The 25,039-nt window shown below is 33.6% G+C and overlaps 2 protein-coding genes and 1 long non-coding RNA gene across 6 annotated transcripts; 2 read left to right on the plus strand and 1 right to left on the minus strand.

Moving 5' to 3' along the window:
* The first annotated feature begins 371 nt into the window (after nt 1–371).
* Nucleotides 372–4,294, plus strand: LOC130948396 (calcineurin B-like protein 10). The gene is made up of 9 exons (XM_057877115.1): nt 372–556; nt 674–854; nt 976–1,058; nt 1,846–1,905; nt 2,339–2,447; nt 2,550–2,602; nt 2,853–2,933; nt 3,022–3,134; nt 3,594–4,294. The coding sequence occupies exons 1-9, from the start codon at nt 527–529 to the stop codon at nt 3,682–3,684; spliced, it is 801 nt and encodes a 266-aa protein (XP_057733098.1). The 5' UTR covers nt 372–526; the 3' UTR covers nt 3,685–4,294.
* Nucleotides 4,295–5,261: 967 nt separating this feature from the next.
* LOC130948397 (uncharacterized) lies at nt 5,262–11,397 on the minus strand. 4 transcript variants are annotated; one of them, XM_057877116.1, is made up of 5 exons: nt 11,062–11,397; nt 10,313–10,423; nt 7,366–7,487; nt 6,308–6,384; nt 5,262–5,772 (listed from the first exon to the last, which is right to left on the minus strand). In XM_057877116.1, exons 3-5 carry the CDS (start codon nt 7,464–7,466, stop codon nt 5,639–5,641), a joined length of 312 nt encoding a protein of 103 aa, XP_057733099.1. In that variant the 5' UTR covers nt 7,467–7,487; nt 10,313–10,423; nt 11,062–11,397; the 3' UTR covers nt 5,262–5,638. The 4 variants fall into 4 exon arrangements, with proteins under 4 accessions (XP_057733099.1, XP_057733102.1, XP_057733100.1 ...); XM_057877119.1 differs by having other exon boundaries at nt 10,313–10,434; XM_057877117.1 differs by lacking the exons at nt 10,313–10,423; nt 11,062–11,397 and adding an exon at nt 8,817–9,314.
* A 9,161-nt stretch (nt 11,398–20,558) lies between these two features.
* Nucleotides 20,559–23,258, plus strand: LOC130947391 (uncharacterized). The gene is made up of 4 exons (XR_009072637.1): nt 20,559–20,865; nt 20,957–21,011; nt 22,404–22,669; nt 23,071–23,258. It is a non-coding gene; the product is annotated as an uncharacterized LOC130947391 (long non-coding RNA).
* Nucleotides 23,259–25,039: the final 1,781 nt, after the last annotated feature.

Here is a 25,039-nt window from a genome sequence, read left to right on the forward strand (position 1 = left end):
AAAAACTAATAATTTAAAAGACAAATAGTATTTTTCTTGAGTTATAATTGGTTGACATACTATTTTTATTTGCTATTTAACAATATATATATATATATATATATATATATATATATATTGCAAACATTTTAATGAATATAATCAATATTTTAAGGATAACAATATTATACTAATTAAATAGAAATAATAGAAATTAAAGTCAAAACTGTACATGAAAACTTACCGTATATTTCTTCCTGTCAAACCAGTTCTGGGGATCCACGTTCACATCATAATGCACAGTCACGTGATTTTATTTATTTATTTTTTAAATTTGTTTTTATACGTTTCAGATGATTATTAAATAACAATCATTGATTCATTGTAACAGTCACATGTTTCTTCTTTATCTCTTTCTCTTCTCCGTTAAAATAAAATTCCCAGTATTGCCACGCAGAATCTCTCTTATCCCTTTCATTCACACCAAAAAAATAAAAATAAAAAAGAAAAAGAAAAGTCTCCTATGACACATTGACACTGGTATGATATGGAATACCCAGACACCGCAATTTCTCTGGTAATTCAATTTTCTCAACTTTTCCTACCTCTTTTCCGTTATCTGTTTTGGTTTCCGGGAAAATAACCGATTCCATTTTCCTTTCTCTTTCTGTGCTTTCATGAACGGATCTATTAGAGATCGAGCTTAACGTTCGGTGAAACACTCTGTGCGGTGTGCATTCCGCTTATCGGAATCGTTGAAGCTCTCTTCGTCAGCTTAGCTGGTTGCTTCGATTTCCATAGCAACAAGCAAAGCAAGAAAAACCAGATCCCTAGCTCTTTTGATGACATCCTTCGCCTCGCCAAGGATTCTCCATGTTCGTTTCTTCTCTTTTTCTTTGATTCGATTCGGTTTTATTCCTTTCGCCTTGGTTCGTTATGGAAATTTTATTTTTCCTTTCCGGAAATGATTGATTTTCTGTTGTTTTGGTTGTCCAGTTACGGTTAATGAAATTGAGGCGCTGCGTGAGTTGTTCAAGAAGCTGAGTAGCTCAATTATTGATGATGGACTTATTCACAAGGTACTTACAGTAATTTCTGCATTGTCTGGATCTATTATTCAAGTTTGTTCGTGATAATTTTCTGTTCTTTGGAAATTCATTTTTGACTACTTGTCTGCTCGATATTTTATTCGTTAAATTAGTGCACTATTCTAATTTATTCTTTTTAGCAAAATCCTCTAAGGACTTCAATGCAATTTTTCCCTCTTTATTAAATTTAAGGACTACTGGGCATGATGTTTACAATTTAAAACACAAAAATGAAGGTTTACTTTAATCCATTGATGTCAAGAATTAGTTTGAATTTTTGCACCTATGTATCAAGTTGTTGCCAGTGAGGTTTAACACGGTAGAAAATCTTATAGGTTCTTTATAAGTGCTTTTTAAGCCCGCTGTACCTTGGCCTTAGTGGGATGCTCGAAGCAAATTTTTGTGTTTTGATATGAAAAATAATACAGTTCTTGTGAATTCAGCACTAATAAGTACAATAACTGAAATTCAAGAATTAAATTTTATTTATAGAATAACTTCAAGAAATAATTTGCTAATTTACTCAATAAAACATGTATCTATAATTAACCATGAAGTTGTATTGATTGTGTATACAGTATGGTAAGCTTCAATGAAAATATTTGACAATAGCAACTTTGTCTGGCATGCCTTTTTGCTGCCAATATTGTGCATTGTCTGCTAGTTTCTTAGTTTTTGTTGAAATATCTTTGTTGACTATTACCTTTTTGTTTCCACAATGTTGTTGAATTTGTGGTTAGATTGCATCCAGTAATACTTCTCTTTTTGTTATTTGAAGGAAGAGCTGCAATTGGCACTATTGAAGACCCCAGTTGGCGAGAATCTTTTCCTTGATAGGGTAATTCATCTTTAATGTCGTTTTCATTTCTCTTTACCTTTTCCAACCTCCCCCTCCTAAATATGGTTTCTTGCTCTTAGTCTTATCCCTATTTGTTGTATTAAAAGGAAGGAAAATTTAAGTTGCATGAAAAACATCTTTCAAGGAATCAGAATTTTCACAAGTATTTCATTGAATAAAAATGGTGAATGTATTTTTCCACCATGCGATAATGTTTTATGGTTCACACAACTCACTTCTATATCACTTCCGAACTGATACTTTTTGACCAATGTAACCCTTGAACAAAAACGATAACTTGAAATCCTTTCACCACTTTGTATCTGTGAAAAACTCTTTGAAAGATATGTTTTCTTTTCTTTTCTTTTTCTTTTCTGTGTTTTTATATTTGACTTGTCTAATCTGGGCCCTTTTGATTTATGACCTTTCCTAGGTGTTTGATCTCTTCGATGAAAAAAGAAACGGTGTTATAGAATTTGAGGAATTTGTGCATGCTCTCAGTATCTTTCATCCATATGCTTCTTTAGAAAAGAAAATTGATTGTAAGACTTCAGTAAGCATTTTTAAGACATACTCTTCATACCACCAATTCTAATTCCATTCTTATTTATGGAAAGTTGACCCCTTTTGTTGTTTGCTTGCAGTTGCTTTTAGATTGTATGACCTGAGACAAACTGGATATATCGAGCGGGAAGAAGTGAGTATCTTGGCATGTCCAGGTTATGAAATTGTTATTGGCCTAAATTTGTTTCTGTCAGCATAGGATAATTTGAGGATTTTTATGACGAATAATTCTGATGGTAGTAGCTTCTGTTTGTCAAATCCATGGATATAAAAAAAAAATTGTAGTTATAGAGATGTTCACTATTTTATATAACATTAGTTTCAGCAAAATTTTCATCTTACCAATGTTTCGAACTGTTCTGTTAACCTGTAACATTTTCCAGGTTAGGCAAATGGTGGTTGCGATAATGTCTGAATGTGACATGCATTTGGAAGATGAAGTTCTTGAAAGCATTATTGATAAGGTAAAAGATTGCAGCAGCATTTTTCTTCCATCTTTGATAATTTTAAAATGCTTCCTTCGGATAACTTTTTCGCCCATTTTTTTATTAGACATTTCAAGATGCTGATACTGACAATGATGGTAAGATAAGCAAAGAAGAATGGAGGGAATATGTTCTTCGGCACCCATCCCTATTGAAGCACATGACTCTTCCTTACCTCAAGTAATTTACATCCTTTTCTTACCACTTTGAGTGACATATTTGTTTTCCATGGTCATTGGGTTCTTGTCATTACTTTCTATCACCATGCATCGATTAAACTCTTACTCGGTAAAATAGGTATTTTGATTATTCGCTCTTAATGGCTTTTTCAATTTAATCTCTTTTTATGGCCCTTTATATTTCGAACACTTTTAATTTTGATAGATTGCTTTTTATTTTTCTCAATTTGGTCCACCACACTTCAAATTGTTTTCATTTTGGCTCCACCTCCAAACTGGCAGAAATCTTCTGTTGTCCGGCAGTAAATGATTGAAAAACTATTTGAAATACAAGGATCGAATTGACAAAAAGAAAAGCTAAATATAAGGGAGTAAATTGTATATGATTTGTTATTTATAATTGCAATGGTTGGTATTTAGCTGAATCATATATTTTCATTTTGTTTGGTCACTTTGCCAGGGACGTAACCACGGTATTTACCAGCTTCATTTTCAACACTGAAGTTGATGATTCCCACTGGCAGAGAGGTATCATAAGCTATAAAAATTAAGGAGTGGAAGCAGCGGATTCTTGTGATTCCTTTATTGAACCAGAGAAATTTGGTGGAAGCAATGGACCAAAGCACCGTCCCTGAAGAAATTTTGATAGGGGTGTTCAAAACCCAAGCCAAATTGAACACAGGTTTAACTGTACATGATTGTTTGGTTTGCTCTGTTTACCTTTAAGCCTCTGTTTGGTGCAGTGCAAAAAATTTATTTTTACAGTACAAAAGAGGCGACCAAGTTGATTTGAAGGATAATGTAATATATTCTTAATGCATCAATATTATCATTGATGTTGACCACAAAAGTATCGAGTAGATGAATTCAATATCAAGTTAGAAGCCAAAATGAAATTAGCTGCTGTCAAAGGTAATATTCCATACGCAATTTGAGCCCACTTGGGGCAAAATAAGTTGAAGGCCTTACATTGCTTGATGGAAGATTCATGAATTGAAAACTAAAGTTATGAAACTCGCATGCAAAGAGAATTTCACTAACATTTTTGTAAATGTGACAAGTGTTAAAATCGCTTCTATATGTAAGAATTCCTTTTTTTTTTTACCCTTTTTATATTTTATAAATTTTTGATGTATTGGTTGTGATTGAAGTTTGCTGATATGCGTAGTTCTTTCCATGGTTGGTACATTTTGAGTTTTTGGGGCAGCTCAACACTGCTCAAGATTCTACTCTCTTCACAAAGATAGGCATCTTCCTTTTCATTCTTACAGTGGGGAAGTTCACTATTGTATCTTCTTCAGCATACCATCTGCATGTCAAATTAAATTTTAAGATCACTAACAATATTTAAATGTTTTAACCTTCATTGAATGCCAATCTTTTTTGTCCATAATATCACTCAACGCTAGCATCTACCTACTTATTTTTTAGTTAAGTAGAAGTTTCAAAAAGCTGGAGTAAACGATATTTAGACCTAAAACTCAACTTGACTCTTGTCTCTTTCTAAAAATATATGGTAACTTATTTTTATTTTTGTTACATTTTTCAAATACATTGACTAAATTAACTGTATAAAACTAAGAAATATTAGTAATTTTCTTAAATTATTTTTTACTTATAAAAATTAAATAGAAGATATATTAGTGATTAACGTATCCCGTAAGTATATTCTAAAGAGGGATCATTAGTAGAGAAATTAACCAATCTCACAAAGTTAAATATCAAGAATCAAAAAGAATATTTTTTTTTATTGGAGATGAGTATTCACCCTTTTAAAATTAGTCTTCAGAAAGACAACTTTAATACTAATTAGAATAGAATATTAAGGACGTTTACAAACCAAAAAAAATGTTAGAGATAATTTTGATTTTAACCCGAAATTTTAAGAACCAAAACAATATTTATCCCATTTAAATATTTGTAATTGAATTTTTATATTAATGAAATAATTTTTAGGTTCCACCAAACAGCATCATTAAATAAAAACAGAAAAAATTAATATTTATTTGTGGGTAGGTTTCAGATGGAACATTCTAAGAATATTGTGAATTTTAAATGGTAAGAAATCAATGAAGAAGTTAGTAAAATCATAAACACAAACAATATTGTAAAACTGGACGCGTTTAAATAACAATACCCTAGGCCTGGGTTATAGTAATTTGCACCAATGACAAGAATTTTTTACCAAGACTAGAGAAGCAAATGCAAACATGGTTGATGATAACAACTATTGGTGTAAAACTAGTTCAATGCAAAATAAAATGTCAAGGAGCATGAGCATGTGGTAATCAAAAGTCATTAATTTGCTAAAGAAAAAATTAAAAGACTTGTGTATTAACCAAAGTAACAAACAGGAATAGAAGGTCCCTTGTCTTGTCTCCAACACATCATCATTGAAAGCAAAACGGGCTTTTATATTAATGAAAATTTGATGCCAACCATACACAGTGGGGAATCAACACTCCACAGAATAACAACCAAGTGTATAACTAGAAAATATTACTATTAAGAATCATCAATCTCTACAGTCTCGCTCTTTTTGAAATCACTGATAGCCTTATCAAAAGTGCTCCTTACATGTTGGCAGATAAGCATCAGATCTTGACATGCATCCTTTAAAACTTCTCGTGCCGGATCCCCTACAGTTGCATAATGATAAAGCAATGAACACAATAAGACCAAATGAATGATAATTGGATTAAATCAATAAATTTGATGCGAATGCCTGCGGGTATTAACATGTCCTCAATCTATCTCCCAGTCAATGCTATATATATGACTTTTGAGCATTGAATAGGACTTAATTCACCACACTTTTCTCAAAACAATAATTTCAGCCTCAAGTTCAATCATGCATGAGACAACAAATTAGACTTTACTCATATCTTCCTGAAATGGCCAGAAACCACCTTAAGAGGAGCAGCTAAAATAAAGAAAAGAGGATCAGATTAAGACCACTTGAATGATAACAAGATGAAATTTGAAATGCCAAGAAAACAATAGGATCAGGCTTGGAAAATTGCCAAAGATATGAGATGATGAAAAAAAAGGTGCTGTGAAAAACTTTGTAGAAAAGCAATCATGATTAATCATTGTCCTCTCATCTTTATTAGGTGAAGAGATCTAGTTCACATGATGATACCTACTACAGTTGAAAGGCATGCCATATGTTACCTGTTGTCTGGACTCTGATGTTAACACGGTTATCGGACGGATGAGGAATGCTGTACCCACAAAATGTAACTCTTGGACTGCAAGAAACATTAATGATATCACCTCATTAGGATATATAGTACTAAAAATAAAAGCTATAAGTGAAGGAGTGAAAAAGAGAGATGCAAAACCTAAACTAATGGATAACTAATTATGTGCCACAAAAAATACAGAGAGAAATCAAAAGCAATAGAGATATTTGGCTCAATCCCCCGTCCTCTCCTCACAGATATGTGGGAGAAATTCATGCTTCACAATAAGGATTCAGTTCAGTTTATATTTATTTATTTCAAGAATTCATTAATTCTTTTGGTGAATTTTTACAAAGTCTTACACTTGCTACCATTGGTCTAATGCAACCCTCCTCTTTATCATGTATAAGGACCAAGTATGTAAAGATTTATAGTAAAGCAGAATCTAGACAAAGTTTGATTGGTCATTATAAGGAAGACATGAATTTAGAGCAGCATGCTGCTTACTTCTTTATTTTGGTGGTTGGAAAGAAATGCCTCAAATTCAAAGGTATTTCCTGGTACTAAATTAATTGTTGGATACAGAGCTTTTGCATTGCTATTTGCTAATGGATTTTCCTGACATGGTTGCTATAAGGGAACCTTGTATGATATCGCTTACACTTAGGACATATATTAAATTCCATTGACTGATTTTGAAAATATTTCTAATATAAAATCAAGGGCTAATAGGAACCAATTGAAATTGGGTCAAGCGATGACTTCTGCAGGGAAATGTGAAACAGAAGGGATGCGCCACGTATGTGTCAAGTTTGTTGTAACTAGTAAGAAGGGAGAATATGGAGAACAGTCAGTTAGGCATCTAAATTGGGAGATTCTTGGGGTGTGTAACTGCTTAATGCTCCAATAAGGTTTCTTTCATTTCAGCTGTATAGCTATAGCAATATATACTGCTTCTTTTATTTCTGTGTCATTTTATATAGTTTCCTCTCAAAATGCAAGAATAAATTCCTAAGATTAAAAACACATGGTTTTCACACTACTTACTCTTGATTTAATGTGAATCTCATAGAATTTGCAAATGTATGATCCTCATCTGCCAGAGAAAAAGTTGATTTACTCTGATCAGAGTGTGACCCATGCTCCATCACTGACAACTAATCTGAAACCTGACAAAAACAAACAAAAAAATAAAAATTAAGTGAGCTTCAAAAATAATAATACTGAGTATCCGTCAGAAAATAGGATAGCAGCTACTCTGGCTAGGGGTGTTTGGTTTGCAGTCTGGTTCGGATTTTAGAAGGAAAAAAAAAAACATCCGCACAAATTATACATAAAAATTCGATTTGGTTTCGTTCGGTTTTTCAATTTTTACGCTAATTAAAAAAATATGTTCTAAAGAAAATTTATCTTCATGCTTAATGCCATCTTTACCACTCTTTTCAGAACAAAACAACAAAGAATCATAACAAAAAAATTCAAATAAAAAAACAGTAGAGAACCAATAATCATATTTGCTATGACTGATTTATGATTTATGGCCAGAGATTCCACTTTTCTTTTAAAGCACAAGTTATAACAACATGCAATATCTTGAAACCAGGATCACTCAATGGGTTGAGCTTCTTTAATCAAAGCAAATCTTCTAAAAGTACTAGCTTCTAATTTCCTTTGGCAATGGGTTTAAGTGGCAAAGTTCGTTCTATAAATAGTAGAACCTGTGGCTAGTCTTTAGTGGTTACTTAAGGCAAAGGTTACCAGAATAAAAAAGAATAAAAACAGTGAAGTGAGTCAGCAAACAGAAACAAAAAATTACACAAGCTCGCAAAAGAGAAAAGAAAACAAAAGTAAAGAAGAACCAAAACACCACTCAACTTGATTCACACAAAGGAAAATAAAGTGAAGTTCTTTGATTTAATCAAATCTTTGGTGTTAACCCAATCTTCTTTCCATCCCTCCCAATGATAATTATTGTTCTTGTTCACATTGGCTCTGAGAGATCAAGCTTGCTATGCATTGAATTGACACTGATACACGCATAGATACATAATAAACCCAGAAGATGCCCATGGCCTCATTAACAAAACATGCAATAAATTCCAAAACTTTTTAACAAACAATTGAGGCCCATGAGTATCATCAGGAGTTCCTCACTTAATTAGTAAGGAAGGTGATAGATCTGCATATTCAAGCTTGCCTTTGTGAAATTTATCTTCATGCTCAATGCCATCTTTACCACTCTTTTCAGAACAAAACAGCAAAGAATCATAACAAAGAAAATCAGAATAAAAAAAGGTAAGAGAACAAATAATCAGAATAAAAATGGAAAATCAGAACCAATAATCATAACAAATTGAAAATCATCATAACCGCAATCATTAAATCAGTACCAAGAACCAATAATCATAACGAACAGAAAAATTATCAAGTCACAACCTAAAACCAATTAGAAGTCAAAAAAGAAAAAGTTCAGAAAAATTAGAAAAAAATCCCAACACCTAGGGCTCCGTTCTAGATAAACAGACAGTGCAGGGAAGACGACACGGCGGGGCTGGACGGCAAAAACAGGGACTGCGCGGATGGAAGGCGCTGCGAGACCTTGAAGCTTGAGCGACGGCGGAGTGAAGGGCGATACGGGGAGTGCTGGTGCGTGCTGCTACTGTACGCGGAGGACCACGGCGGCTGCTGATGCGTGCTGCTCTGGCCTGCTGCTGCGTGGAGCCGTGGAGGACGACGGAGAGGGAGGGGTGCTACAAGGAAAGGAGAGGGAGACAAAAGGCTGCTGGTATGAGTTGCTGTTGTCCGGCGGTAGACGGAGGAGAGGGAGGACGACGAGGCTGTGAGGAGGTCTGGATTGGTGGGAGAGTTTGTGGCGCTGGGTGAGGGGTGAAGGAACGTGTGTGTTCTGTGTAATGGAGTATGGGGAGTACATTAGGGTTTGGGTAATTTCGGAGTAATTTAGGGATTTCATGGTTAGATATTTGACAAGTGCGCCACACACACGAGATGACACTATATAGAATATATAGAATATGTGAATATATAAATTTAAAATTTTTATAATATAAAAAAATACAACATATATTTAAAATATAAAAATATTTTTAAATAAATTATAATAATATTTTAATATTTTATTGATAAAATATAAATTAATTTTTAAATTATTTTAATATTTTTTAATTATATAAAATATTTATAATATTTGTTGTTTTAAGAATTAATAATATATTATTTTTAATTCATTTTAAAAATATATGTTAAAAACAAGACTAAATAATAAATATGTAATAATATTTAAATGTGTCTAAATATGTTTAAAAAAAATTTTTATTAGAACACAGTAAACAGAATCGGAGTAGTGGCCATGCTTTATAGGACAAGTGTATTATTATGGAAAAATTATTCTAAAGAATCGTTAGAAAGATTTAATTATTAAAAAGGATTTTTAATACTAAAATTATTAAAAAAGACTAAATTTTTTTATAATATTTAAGAAGACGAAACAAATCTTTTTATAAAAGGATAAATATATCCTTAATTATTTTTATTTATTTTTATAATATTTAAGAAGACGAACCAGCTGCCTGCTCTGATGCCAGCTGCGGCGGAGACAATAAGCGCCGGCTGCGGTGAAGACAATAAGCGCCGTTAGCTGAGTTTAGATGATGAGAAGAGTCAAAAGATGAGAAGACCAAGAGGGAAGAGTCGAAGAGGTTCTGTGACTTCAGATTAGAGTTTTTCCAATTTTGGATCCTAATTTGGATCTGGATCCGGCTTTAAATTGGTTAAATGGTTTCTCTTGACATAATAAAAAAAATAACTACCTAAACTCTTAAATCTCCCATATCTATCTCATAGTTCCAAAGAATTGGAATTTTCGATCCTGACTTACCTATATTATATCAATCAACAATTTACGAGAATTAAAAAACAGAAAAGGATAAAAGATCACTAATTGGAAATACAATAATATGTGTTGGTTGAGACTTACCTGGAAGCAGCAGAACACAACAAATGCAAACAGAAAGTATTCACAGTTTTGATGATTTGGATTTGGACTCCAAAGTCCAAATTAGTGATTTGATGATTCCTCCAACCCCACCTATATTAGGACTTTATCAAACGTGCTTTTAAGATAAGAAAGTGACTAAAATTCTAATTCATTTATGTAACTATATAACAAAAGATTTAATACATAAATATCAAAACTAAATCTATTATCAAATAGCTTATAATCAAGAACACCAATTGTTAGTAATTACACAATAACGGATATGTGAGGTTTAACATTGATTTATAAAAAAATAAGAGTCTTATGGAACTTTCTTGGAAAATAAAGTAAGATTCCACATTAGCTGGATTATTATTGGGTAAGCACAATTATCCTTATTGTAAGTTTTAGAATCAATAAAGATATTGTCCACAATTTAAAAGTTGTATGTTTCAGAAACTCTTTTAATCTGTAGTATTTGGCATAACTCTAGAAAATGGATAACTAAGCAGATTTGATTACAAACAGATCAGCCAACAAAATCAGAAGTTCAGAATCGCATTCATTAACGAAAACAACAGTCACCAACATCAAAAAATCAAAATCAAAATCAAATCCATGGAAAAAAATAGAATTTTAAAATATGAAAAATTACATTATCAGAAAGTAATTATTAATTAGCATGAAATCAAATTAATGAAGTAAAATGCCAAAATCCAAGCAGGAAAGGAGAGAGCAGTGAATCTTACCACGGACAGGAGAGAAATGGCCAGAGAGGTGAGAGACGCCGGTGAAAAGAAGAGCAGAGACGCGGAGTAGCAATGCACGACGGCGGCGGCGCAGCAGTTGAACGGACTCAACGGAGCAGCGACGTTGGCGAAGGAAAAGGGGAAAAGATAAACTCGCAGCAGTGCAGCAGAGGGGGAATGGCGCGGTGCGGTGATGGCGCAGTGAGTGGGACGGCGAGGTGAAACGGACAGTGGCGAGGGAGGTGTTCGGAGGTGGCTGGCTGGGTGCAGAGAAGATGGAGAGAACGCAGAAGGGGGGTCGCGAGGAGGGCTGAGGGTGACTGACTGGGTAGTGGTGCTAGTGTTTGGAAAGAGGGGCTAGGGTTTCAACTTTTCAATATATATATTTGAAGGGGAAATGACTAAAAAATTAAAGTAAAAAATCTATCTATCTATCTATTTCTACTTAATATATTAAAATTGGTTTTTCTTCAACTTATGATGATAAGGTAGGGGTGTAAATTACCGAATCGGACCGAAAATTACCGCAAACCAAACCGAAAATTACAACAACCGATTTAAAAATCGAAAAAATTAGTTTTTTTAGTTTTTTTCCCCGACAAAATCGATCGATTCGGTTCGGTTTTTGGTTGGCTCGATAGAAACCGAACCGAACCAAACCGAACCGAAAATATGCATCCATTTCAATGTTTTAACCATTTTAACTTTTAACCTAACAACAAAAATCTCCAACTCCTAACCATTTCAATGTTTTACTCTTATTATTTCAGTTTATTGACTATTTTAAACCTCTAATTATTGTGATTCATATTTTGTTCATTAGAAATTAAAAATCGAAAAAACCGACCGAACCAAACCGCTGTTGATTCGGTTCGATTCGGTTCGGTTGTTGTAAAAGCAGCAAACCGAACTATTGTGTGTCTGTAGAAATTGAACATATCGGTTCAGTTAGTTTTTGGTCCAAAACCGAACCAAACTAAACGGATAACACCCCTATGATAAGGTGTCACTTTTTCGTAAATCCATTTTTCCTCCAAAATGATTATACTATTCTCTCTTCTAAATTTATTTAAGAAAAATATTTTTAATTAATATAATTATATTATAATTAGTATTTAATGAATGATACATAGTTATACTAATTTAAGAAACTGTCTTTATTATAATTATATCAAATCAATATTTAATGTATTATTAAACTACTTATTAATTATCAATTGAAAATATTTTTAATTATTTTATTATTATTATTAATAATAATAATAATAATAATAATAATAATAATAATAATAATAATAATAATAATAATAATAATATGTCTGATTTATTGAAAATATAGATTACTAAAACTGATTAATATAAAAAAAAAACTAATAACCTTTTGAATGAAATATGCTAAAATTTTTAACCTAAAATAATTATATCATTAATATCAAGTGATACTAATAAATATTTATCAAAAAATATTTTAAAAAAATGTATTTAAATTATAATAATATTGATAAAATATAACTTTTGTCCTTTTATCTTTTACGTGATATATTTTAAACTTTTAATTAAAATATAACCTTTCATGATATATTACAAATAACCGGGTTATAAAATATATCACGTGATAACTATAATTTTAACCACATTAAATGACAAAGATATTTATCAAGATATTTATTAATTTTAACAAATATTTTAATCAGATATTTTTATTTATATATTACTAAACGATATAGGTTATGAATTTTATATTATATAAATTTTATAATCTTATTCCCAAGGAAGAAAAATATATACTAATAAAATATTTTAGAAAAATATTATTTTTGATATTTTTAAATATTTTTTGCATTTTTTGTATTAGTAACTAAAAACCTTCTTAAATCTTTTGAATGAAAAAGTATAATAAATTAGATTTTAATAGTTTATTCTAATTTATCACTAAATAAAATATAAAAATATTAATTTTTGTATTTCTATCTTATCAACGCAAGATACCAAATAATTTTTAGTATAATTATCTCTATCTGTTGAATTAAGTAATATTAAGAAAAATGTTATTACCTATCTTTTTCATGAGTTTATTAATAATAATAATAATAATAATAATAATAATAATAATAATATATGGACATAAGATTAATTAGTTAACAAATTGAATTTTAATTATAGAGTTTTATTTTCTATTCAAATTTTTATTCATTAGTTATTTTATTTTTTATATTTACAGTAAATATTGAATGTAAAAAAAATATTGATTGTTATATATTTTATTTATTTACAGTTATAATTAAATTTGGTATAATTATAGTAAGTCTCTATAATTATAGCAATTTATATCTGCTTCATATATAGTAATAATATTTTATATATATATATATATATATATATATATATATATATATATATATATATCCTCTTTTATCTATTTTCTAAAAATATTGGCATATAATTAATGTATATAACATATATACTTAGCAAGTATCTCTATTTATATAATTTTTTCTAATTATAACAAGTATCTCCATTAAAAATTCATACCGTGTACAATTAGTGTGTGGATATATATAAGTCGTAATAGTGAATTGTTATAATTATTTATCATCTAAAAAATTCGTACCTCAAAGTTCTTTTTTTGTTGATTATTTTTCATACCTAATGGCTACTAGCTATGATTCTATCAACAGTATTACCTATGATAGATTATGTAATGAAAAAGTTTGAAAAATAAAGGCAAGGATTATAAGGTTATGGAAAGTCCCATCTAAATTTGATAAGAGTAATAAGACGGCTTACTTAGAAATAGTTCTCATGAATGATAAGGTAAGCTGATTATTTTCCATGATTTTTTCAAGTGGTGTTAGGTCCAGTTTATAAATATTTTTTGTTCGTATTTTAAGTTTATTTGATAAGTAAACCCTTGCACGAATCAAAGACAGAGCGATTTAATAGGGTTATAAGTGCTAATAGTCTTTATTTTTAATTTGTTTTACAGTGTGATAAAATTCATTATTCAATCAAGAATTATTTTGGCAAAGATATTTGAGAATGATCTGATCGAGGGGAAGGTTTATGTCTTCTCAAATTTTCTGATTGAGAAATCAAGCGGAATTTATCTTTCGACTGCACACGTGTATAGAATAACTTTTAAGAAGGAGTCACGTATAGTAAATACGGTCGATGATCGTAAAATTCCTGACAATCAATTTAATTTTCTCGATCATGCTAATATATTGAGACAAACAAATGAAAAATCTAACTTATTTGGTACGTAGTTAATTTGTATTATTATTGTGTTATTCATTTATGATGGGTGAACTTAATTTTTTTTTTGCTGCAAATTAAACAAACTGAAAATGGTATTTTTATTCATCAAGAGAAGTATGGCAATAAACTAGTTAAGAAATTTGGTATGAAAAATATCAAACCCATGGAAACTCTCATGCACCCTAATTCAAAATTAGACAAGGGAGAAACTGAGAAAGATGTATATGAGACTAGGTATAGAGGAATGATTGGCTCTCTTATGTATTTAACTTCCTCTAGACCTGATATTGTGCAAAGTGTTGGAATGTGTTCAAGATTCCAATCTAAACCAAAAGAGTCTCATCTTTCTGCAGTTAAGAGGATCATTAGATATGTTCATGGCACATCCAATTTTGGTCTTTGGTATCCTAGGATTGATGATTTTTCTGCAGTTGGTTATTGTGATGCAGATTTTGCCGGTGATAAAGTTGATAGAAGGAGCACATTAGGCTTATGTTGTTTCCTTGGAAAGTCCTTGAATGTTTGGTCAAGTAAGAAGTAGCCAACAGTTGCTTTATCCATTGCAGAGGCGGAGTATATAGCTGCATCTTCTTGTTGTTCACAGCTCATGTGGTTATAAACACAGCTTGCTTATTACAAATTAAATGCTAAAAATATTCCCTTGTTGTGTGATAATATGAGTGCCATTAATATTTCTAAAAATCCAGTCTTGCACTCTATAACTAAACATATTGAAGTGAAATTTCACTCAATAAGAGAACATGTTCAAAAGGGGGATATTAGCATTCAATTTGTTAAATCAGAGGAGCAATTGGCTGATATTTTCACTAAACCACTAATTGATGACAGATTTTGTATGCTTATGACTAGTCTAGGGATTTTAAGCCATGATTCATTGTTTGAAAATTGCTGATGTGTTTGTTGGAGTTTTTTTGTCTCATAAATAGGTATGAGACAATTTTGGGCAAGTGAATAACTTTCTCTTAAACCAGCGTTCTCAGGTCTTGTCGCAAGTACAAAGTCATCTAAGCCAACCTCAAAAAATCAGATTATGAGTGGTCCAATATGTTTTCTTAAACCCAACTATCTCTGGGCTCAATATGAATGTTTTATGATTTTTTGTTTTGTTTTTGTTGGCTTGTTTACTTTAGTTTATTTCTTTTTATCCTTAAGTCCAAAAAGTTTCAAATTTTAAACTGATTTCCTTTTTTAATTTTAAATAAAATCAAATCTTTCTTTTTGTGATGTCAAGTCCTTTCAAGTTAAATCAGAGGTGATGCAGTTGCATGGTTTAAGAAAATTTCTTTTGGGTACGATTACCAATACTTCTTCTTCTCCCTCCATAACTCCTCCAACCCTTCAGTTTCTCCCCCATTATCTTTACTGCATCTCTTCCTTCAAAAATCAGAAACCAACCAAATGAGGAAGAAAACTGTTTCTCAAAAGCCACCACGAGAAAAGATATTCAAGCTTCCTGCAAAGCAAAAACCCTCCACTCGTTTTCAGGACCGAACCTTCACTGCTTCTCCTTCTTCTCCAACTTCACCTCCTCGTTCAGATCCCATGGCTCGCACTTAAAAATCCCTCAAGGTTTCCACCTTCAGCCAAGCCGACGCCACCTCCGAAGGAACCTCCATCCAAACCTAGTTTGTCGAAGCCAAGTTCATCAAAGGGGAAACGCCCAGCTGCTACCGAACCTACCTCTGAGCCCACTCAACCTAAGACAAGGTCTGTTCCCTTGCGTTCTCAAAGAGATAAACCTCGGCTCCCTCTTAAATCAGTTAGAGAACCAGACATTGATCCCTTTGCACATAAATCCCATTTCATGACATCTCACTCCAACTGTAACCCTTATAGATTTAGGTCTGCCATGAATAATGACTTTTATGAAGGAGTTATTAAGTACCGTACCATATGTCCCTCTTTTCTTGCTGATTTACCAAATTATTTGAAAAAGAAAGGTTTTCTTTTTGTTGAAAATTTAGAATTTTTGGACTGGAATCATTTTTTTAACATTAAAAAGCCTGTTTACCCACTTTTGGTGAAAGAGTTTTATGCTAACATGACATATCATGAGGGCAGTGTGCATTCTTATGTCAAGGGCCGAGACATTGTTTTAAATAATGTAACAATCAGTGATTCATTGAAATATACTAATGTTGGGGCTTGTGCTTATACTTCTGTTAAGTGGGATGAAGGAGTTGGCATCTCTTTCAATGATGCTTTGGCTCATATTTGTGAACATGTTTCCTTGATTGATGACATTACCCCCACTCACAAAGTCCTAGAATATGAATGTGCTCAGTTGCACCAAATTGTCAACCACATCATACTTCCTCAAAGTGGTTCATATCAAAGGGTATCTTATACTGACACTCTTGTTTTGTATGCCCTGCTCACTAAAACAGAAATTTCTTTTGCTTATTTGATGGTTAGATACATGTTTGACTCTGTTAGAAATGAGAAAGACAAAGTCCTTCCTTATGGCATGTTTCTAACTTGTATTTTTGAGCATTTTGATGTTGACTTGTCCAATGAGGATTATGAAAACAGACATTCATATCTAAAAGGGGGTGGTTCAGTGAAACAGCATAAAGGACCTACTCGTTCTAAGATGGTGGTTCTAGATGATGAAGATGATGAGTTCATTCCTAAGGAATCTTCTCCACCTTCCACCGAGGGCACCTCCATCTCTACTGGACAAAAATCTGCTCTGTTTAATGTTGTTAGAGACGTGGTCCAAGAGTTTGTCTCCCAATCCAATCATATGATTGCCTCTGAGAATCTAGGAATAGAGTGGCTATATTCATGAAGTTCATTGATAATCTTAAGCAAAATGAAGATCATGCCACTGGTGCTGAAGAGGAAGCTGATTCGGAGGGTGGTTCAGATGCTTAGATTTGTCTCATGAAGATGCTGCTATCTCTCCACTTTTTGTCTCATGAAAACTGTTTCTCTTGTGTTTTTTGAACTACTTTCTGTCATTTGGGATGACTGTAATACTTTAACTACTACTGCATTTATTTTAAATTAATTTGGTGATTTAGACTGTACATTAACACTTTTTTTGCAGGTTATATGTGCAATTTTTACTTGAATTTGCCTATTTTCCACCCTTGATGACAAAAGGGGAGTAATAAAGCATGAGTAGCAGGATTGTAAATCTTTGATTATTTTTTGGAATGTTGATTGCTGCTGCTATAATGTTGTTGGCATGAAAATTTGATTTGCAAATTTTGCTACTGCTGTGATTTTTTGTGCATGAAAACTGGAACTTGCTTTTTATGACATGTTGAATATTGGGCTGGTTTGGTGTTGCTAGTTGTTTAAACTCCCTTAGTCAAAGTTGAATTATATGCAGCTCTTTATTGTGCTCTCTATAAGTATAATGTAAATAGGAACAAAAAGAAGAGTATAAATCTAGGGGGAGCTACTCTTGAAAAGGAAAGGGGAAGCAACACAAAAGCAAACAACATCATTCAAAGGGAAGTTTCTTAACTTTACTAAAATTCAATTCCTTTGGTAATGTTTAGGGATAAGTACTGAAATCGTCCCTAAGGTCTAGTATGAAAATCAAAATCGTCCCCGACCTTTTTTTGTTATTAAAATCATCCTCAACGTTACAAAACGTTATAAAATCGTCCTTTTTCACTTCAATTTTATTTTTTTTACCATATTACCCTTCATTATTAATAAAAATAATTAAAAATTAAAACAAACCCCCCCCCCCAAAACACCCCACTCCCCCCTCCGCCCTCCGCCCTCCGCCCTCCGTCCTCCACCCTCCACCCTCCACCCTCACCCCCACCCCTCAACCCTCACCCCTCACCCCTTCCCCCTCCCGTAACTCCCTCACTCACCCTCCCGCCTCCCCATTCAGCCCACTCCCTCACCCCCCACCCCTCAACCCTCACCCCTCCCCCCTCCCGTAACATCCCTCACCCATCACCCCACTCCCGGCTCCTTTCACTCCCTTACCCCCTCACCCTCTCACCCTCCTGTAACCAAATTCAGCAAAAACTCAGCAACAACAATAATCAAAACTCAGCAACAATTCACAAATTCAGCATCAACAATAATCAAAACTCAGCAAAACTCAGCAATAAGCAATAATCAAAACTCAGCAATAAGCAATAATAAAAACTCAGCAACAATTCACAAAAAATTAAGAAATTCTACAGCAAAAATCCAGTTCAAATAAGAAGAAGAAGAAGAACAGTGGCGGATCACAGGCGGCAGGGCGGCGATGCAGCGGTGGCGGCGGCAGCGAAGATCGGCGGCATCCATGAAGACCGGTGGCGGCGGCGAGGACCCTTCCCCTTTCCCCCTCTTCCCGAAACCTCCCTCTCCCCTCTTCTCCCTTCGCGTTCCCTTCCCCCTTTCTCCGAGGAGCAGAGCGGCGGCGATAATGAAGATTGGTGTCGGTGGCGAGGAGAGAGGAACAGTGGTGCGGTGTGGCAGGGCGGCAAGGCGACGGGCGGTGAGGACGAGGAGGAGGAACAGTGGCGGATCACAGGCGGTGCGGCGGTGCGGTGGTATAGCGGTGCGGAGAGAGCACCGGCGGGGTGAGGGGGTGAGGGAGTCGGGAGTGGGGTAAGGGATGAGGGGTGAGTGAGGGAGTGGGGTGAGGGAGTGAGGGAATGAGGAGTGAGGGAGTGAAGGAGGAGGGAGGAGGGAGGAGGGAGGGGGGAGGGGGGAGGGGGGAGGGGTGAGGGTTGATGGGTAAGGGATTTACGGGGGAGGGTGAGTAAGGGAGGGGGTGAGGGAGTTACAGAGAGGGGGGGGGGTTGAGGGGGAAGGGGTTTTGTTTTTATTTTTTTAATATTATTTTTTATTATTTTTATTAATAATAAAGGGTATAATGGTAAAAAAAAATAAAATTGAAGTGGAAAAGGACGATTTTATAACGTTTTGTAACGTTGAAGATGATTTTAATAACAAAAAAAGGTCGGAGACGATTTTGATTTTCACCCCAGACCTTAGGGACGATTTCAGTACTTATCCCTAATGTTTATTTATGTTTGTCATCAAGGGAGAGATTGTTGAGTTAAAAAATTAACTAATATAAACAATGATGACGAACATTAGATTCTTTGGCTAATTATCCAATTAGTTTTTTATTCCTTTCGCCTTGGTTCGTTATGGAAATGTAATTTTTATTTTCCTTTCCAGAAATGATTGATTTTCTGTTGTTTTGGTTGTTCAGTTACGGTAAATGAAATTGAGGCGCTGCGCGAGTTGTTCAAGAAGCTGAGTAGCTCAATTATTGATGATGGACTTATTCACAAGGTACTTACAGTAATTTCTGCATTGTCTGGATCTATTATTCAAGTTTGTTCGTGATAATTTTCTGTTTCTTGGAAATTCATTTTTAACTACTTGTCTGCTCGATATTTTATTCGTTAAATTAGTGCACTATTCTAATTTGTTCTTTTGAGCAAAATCCTTTAAGGACTTCAATGCAACTTTTCCCTCTTTATTAAATTTATGGACTACTGGGCATGATGTTTACAATTTAAAACACAAAAATGAAGGTTTACTTTAATCCATTGATGTCAATTTAAAACATGGTATATATCTAATATCTATCCTCTCTACCTATATATATATATATATATATATATATATATATATTTGAATCCAATTTTTTCTAATCTATGTGTTAAAAATTAACATATATAAAATTATGTGAAAGTTTTTATAATTAAGGAATGTTAAATTTGCCAAATAAAGTGAAAGAACAATAAGCTTTTCTGTATGGAAGAAAAAAAAATGTCAGGAGAATGATGAAATACTAACTTTATTTCATACATGTTTTGTTTTGCTTATTAGTTTGACGATTTGTTTCATATCTTTTATGAAGTCCTAGAGTTAATTAAAGAATATTAGAGGTGCCGACCGAAAGGCATGATTATATTGTTTTTATATATTAGCACATTGAATTAAGGCACTATAGCAGTTGCCATCATGTGAAACTCATCAATGACTCCAATCACATTCATTCATCCATCATCATCCTCATCTCCTTATTTATAAAAAATTAAAAACTTTTTTATTTATTTAATTTATTTCTATTTAAAATTAAGTTTAAGTTAGTATATATTATATACGGTGTGTTATTTGTATTTTGTAAATCCTGTTAAATTAGTAAATAATTAGTCAATAAATTAAATTTAAAAAAGAAATTAGAAACATGAATATTATATTAAATTAGGATAGAGCTCATCAAAACGAAAATTTTGACACTAATTTCAAAGAATTCAGCCCAAAATTGGATCAAATAAACAAAACGATTGAATCGGATCCAAACTGGACCCGTAAACCCAACCGGTCCAACATTTAAATGAACCGAGGCTCTTCTTCCTCCCCACTTCAGCAAAGAGCTCGTTGAAAGCACAAACAGGAGAGAGAAGAAAACCAAATTCCCTAACCCTTACGTTACTTTAAATTACCGTATCTCTTTCATCCGAGCTCCGATCGCCGCATCGTTTGTGGCCACGCGATCACCGCGTCGAGTTCTACGATTTTATTGGAATAATTTCATAGGTAAGCCACTTTATTACTCTCAACCTCTCCTTCTCCCAATTTTCAAAAATTATGTAGGGATGTTAAATTTCTTTGCTTTTTGATGTATTAGGATCCAAATAGCTTCAGGAAAACGTTCACTCTTACTTATACGAAACTTGGGTAAGGTGAGGATACCATAACTCTATCTTATTTCTGAATTTATGCATTGGATATTGAGTTTAGGTGTATATGTGTTGTATATTTGTATTAGGTGGTGTGTATGTAATTGGAACTTGAAATTGTGGACATTATTGGAGATGGTGCCAAGGCTTGGTGATTTTGGATAAGTAAAGCTGTATGTGTGTCTTTGGTGTTTTGCTTTGATCAATACGTGAAAATCGGCTAAAGTATGATTTAGGTTTCACATATTTAATATATAATATTCTGTGAAAATTTAGACTAGAGAACTTAGGTTTCACGTATTTAATATATAATGTTTTGTGAAAACTTAGACTAGAGAACCATAAGATAGGTTGGAATGTATGTGTATATTTATTGTTTAGTATCCTTGTTAAGAAGTATGTTCTAGTTTGGTGCTTGTTGACTAGTCGGTGATTTGATGAATTGATGATTAAATAGCTTGAGAACATGAGCATATAACCTAGAATTGGTGAGCTATGATTTTGGTTGATGAATTTGAGAAGTGTGTATGTGTTATTGTTGATTTGAGGTATGGTTTATTGTGGTGATTGTTGTGATATTGAGGAAGAATATACTATGTGGATAAATGCAGGTTTGGTAATGAATGGAATGTGATTTTTAGAAGGAAATGAGGTTTTGAAGTTTTGGATAATTTTGGTTTTTGGCCGAATTTCGACGAGCTATAACTTGGTTTCTGGACCCCAAATGGTTTTAAACTTGTTTTAAATGAAAGTTGGGTTTATGAAGTTTATGCCGTTCGAAGAACGGATGAAAAACGATTCAAAATGATTAAGTTATGCATGTCGGAAGTTTTGGTTTGGAATAGGAAAATTCTGCAGCTTTCTAATTTAATCATATTTTTGGGAAAAACGTACGCCCATGCATATGTGTGGCATGGAATTTTCGACTGACCTCCTTATATGCGTACGCGAGTAGTCCTATATATGCGTACGCGTAATGGGCCAGCATGCATGTCCACGCGTAGGTATGATAAGGGAATAGGCGTGCGAGCTGCCTTTTATACACCCATACATACGCATGAGCCACGCGTACGCGTGGCCCCTATTTCAACAAATATGGTTTTTTTTTTAGTTTTAAACCTAATTTTCAAACTTCTAAATCTCTATTTTCATTCTCTTAACCTTAAATCACGAGTAGTAAGCCTAGTAATTAAACGGAATTAGGAAATAGAAGTAAATTGGGAATGAAGAAAAGGTTGAAAGTGATAAACTATATATGAGGAGAATGTGTAAATATGAGAGCTATAACGTGCCATGGCTATGACGAATGATTGTGAAATGAATATAGATGATTATGAATAGTATGTGGCTTATGAATTCTTATGTTATCTGAGATACGAGTTTCTCTGGGTACAGAACCGTGACTCGCCACCACGTATTCCAAGTAGAGACTCGATACTCAGTTGACTTTACGTCGCAAGGGTGACCGGACACGTATAAATTATCGGGAATGGATAACCCCCATTGAGTAAAGTTATATATGAATGTAAGAATTATGATTGAAATAAAGAAAAGCTATGCATAGACTCATGGGGATGCGCGACGGGAGACAGTCCAAGGATTTTCGGACTTGTCGGGTTGGCTTGATAACCGACAGATGAGCCTCATCAGTCATAGGACAGGTATACATCATGTGCATTTTGTTTGTTTGTTTGCTATGCCTTATTTGGGAATGCCTAACTGAATATATTATGTTAATTGTGATAATTGTTACTTGCACTACTTGTTCCCTACTTGTGCTTGCAATTGTCTGTTTGTTTGTCTTTGCAAACCCACTGGAGATGGAGAAACGGAGGAAAGGTGGACAAGTTTAGTGTTAAGGTTAAGTTTAGAGTTGAGTTTAGAATTCCCTAGACACCTACCCCTTTTATGGTTTCTGTTTAGTATATTAAGCTGTATAATCTGAGTATCGGCGTTCTAGAATTGCCTTTGGCATTCCCAAGACCTTATATCTTATGTGCTTGACACCTTTACCATGCTGAGAACCTCTGGTTCTCATCCCATGCTATGTTGTTGTTTTCAGATATAAGTCAAGAGACACCTTGCTAGGCGTCTGGAGTTCTCTGCAGCAAAGTGGCCTTTTGGGGATTATTTTTTGTTTTGTTTTGTTATATGTATATATATGTGCAGTCTCTCCCTATGTATATATGTTTTACCTTTGTGTCTCATAGAGGTTTATGGAGAGCTAGAGTTTTAAACATGTATTTTGGCTTTTTAGGATATGTATATACGTATGTAAATATTTTTCGGCCAGCCTTAACTTTACAGGCTGAGTTAAGAGCTTGTTATTTTGTATTTTTGACTCTCTGTTTCTACTTTCTGTTTAATTACTCTTATGAAATTTAGTTTTCTTCTCACGCAAGTAATCCTTATTTCTGAGCGTTGCGCTTTTAATTTTGCGATTTTGCTTTACCTATTTTTCAAGGCTCCTAGAATACTCTATTTGTTCATTTATTATACATAATTCATTTTATTTTAAAGATCGTAATATCTTGTCATCTCTGTTTTATGACTTAAACGTAAAACTCTGTATGATAGGGTGTTACATATTTATTTTTATTTTATATATTCAATTAAATATACTTTTAATATTTATTGTTATATATATGACATATATATGAAAGAATCAGTATTTGTTTGATGTATGAAAAAAAAACTCAGAAAAAACATTTCTTTAATTTTTTCTTTTTATCTTATACTATATGCCAGAAGCTATTCAATTAACATGGTTTAGGTTTGGCTTTAGAATACGGCATTTGGTGTGTCATTTGATATTTAAAAAAATGATATTATGCCCTTAATGTTTTCAGTCAAACTATTATAAAAACCAAACTATGAAAGTATTGAAAACATTCCAACATCTCTACTCTTTCCATCTATCTCCTAGCTATATATAAAATAATCACATTATTAATTAAATTTATGAGTAATTTACATTTGTAACCCCATTATTCATATTGTTCACTAGGATTATTGTTCACCTATACTTTTCCTATAATGCTAGGGGGACAATGAATTTGGTGAACAATATGAACAACGGGCCCGAAATTAGTCCAATTAGTTTACTAACATAGGTATTCTCGTAAACACCCACCTTTCCTAAATTCTAATTTTAATTATCTTAATTACTTCCATCGTAATCACTCCATCCACTCCCCCCTTCTTTGACCCAACAGTAAAAACCTTTCCCCTTCCTTACGTTTTGAACACCATTCAGGAAAGGAAACATTAGCCTTCCCTCACAGCCATTTGAAACGGCATTGACGAAGGGAGATCTTCCCACGTTAACCACTTCTTTTTCGTTGCAACCCGTCGTCCACCCTGCCACCCGCCGAACCGACCATCCACCGGCGCCTCCATTGTGAAGACGTGAAGCAGCAGGCGAGCACTCGTGGCCCCGTCGCGTGGAAGTTGGCCAGAAAACCACTGGTGATGTCCTTTACCCACAATCTCCGTTGGTTATAGCCCTTGCATGTTCGCGTCGCTTGGAGTCATCCTCGAATACAACAAGAGTAGCCGTGGGCTGTTTTTCCCTTCCTAGATTGAAGGTCGGTAACCCGATAACCGTTAATTGAATGTTTAGATGTTCATAGTTACTTTTATGTTCTGGTTGCATATAATGGTTTTGCTGGTTGCGCAAATTTCTGGCCCTGTTTGAGTTCTGCAAGTCTTTGTGAACATATGGAAGTTGAAAGGAATGAATAATGACACGTACATGTTTCTGAGCATCCGGGTTTTTTTGCGTCTTGTTTTTTAATGATTTACCGTATTTGGGTTCGTTTTGGCTCCGGGTGTTAGTAAGTCAGCAGTTCGTGTGAAGCACGTGCTATGAATATGTTGATTTGTGAGTTATTTAATGAATCTAAATCGGATGGTCATTTTTATACATGAATGGATGGTTGAATATTTTTTACAAGTGTTTGAAATTAGGTTGAGGATGGTAAATATTTGATGGAGCCTGGGCTTGATATTTTAGTTGTGAATTCTTTATC

Source organism: Arachis stenosperma, chromosome 9 (assembly GCF_014773155.1).
Source record: "Arachis stenosperma cultivar V10309 chromosome 9, arast.V10309.gnm1.PFL2, whole genome shotgun sequence".
Lineage (NCBI taxonomy): Eukaryota > Viridiplantae > Streptophyta > Magnoliopsida > Fabales > Fabaceae > Arachis > Arachis stenosperma.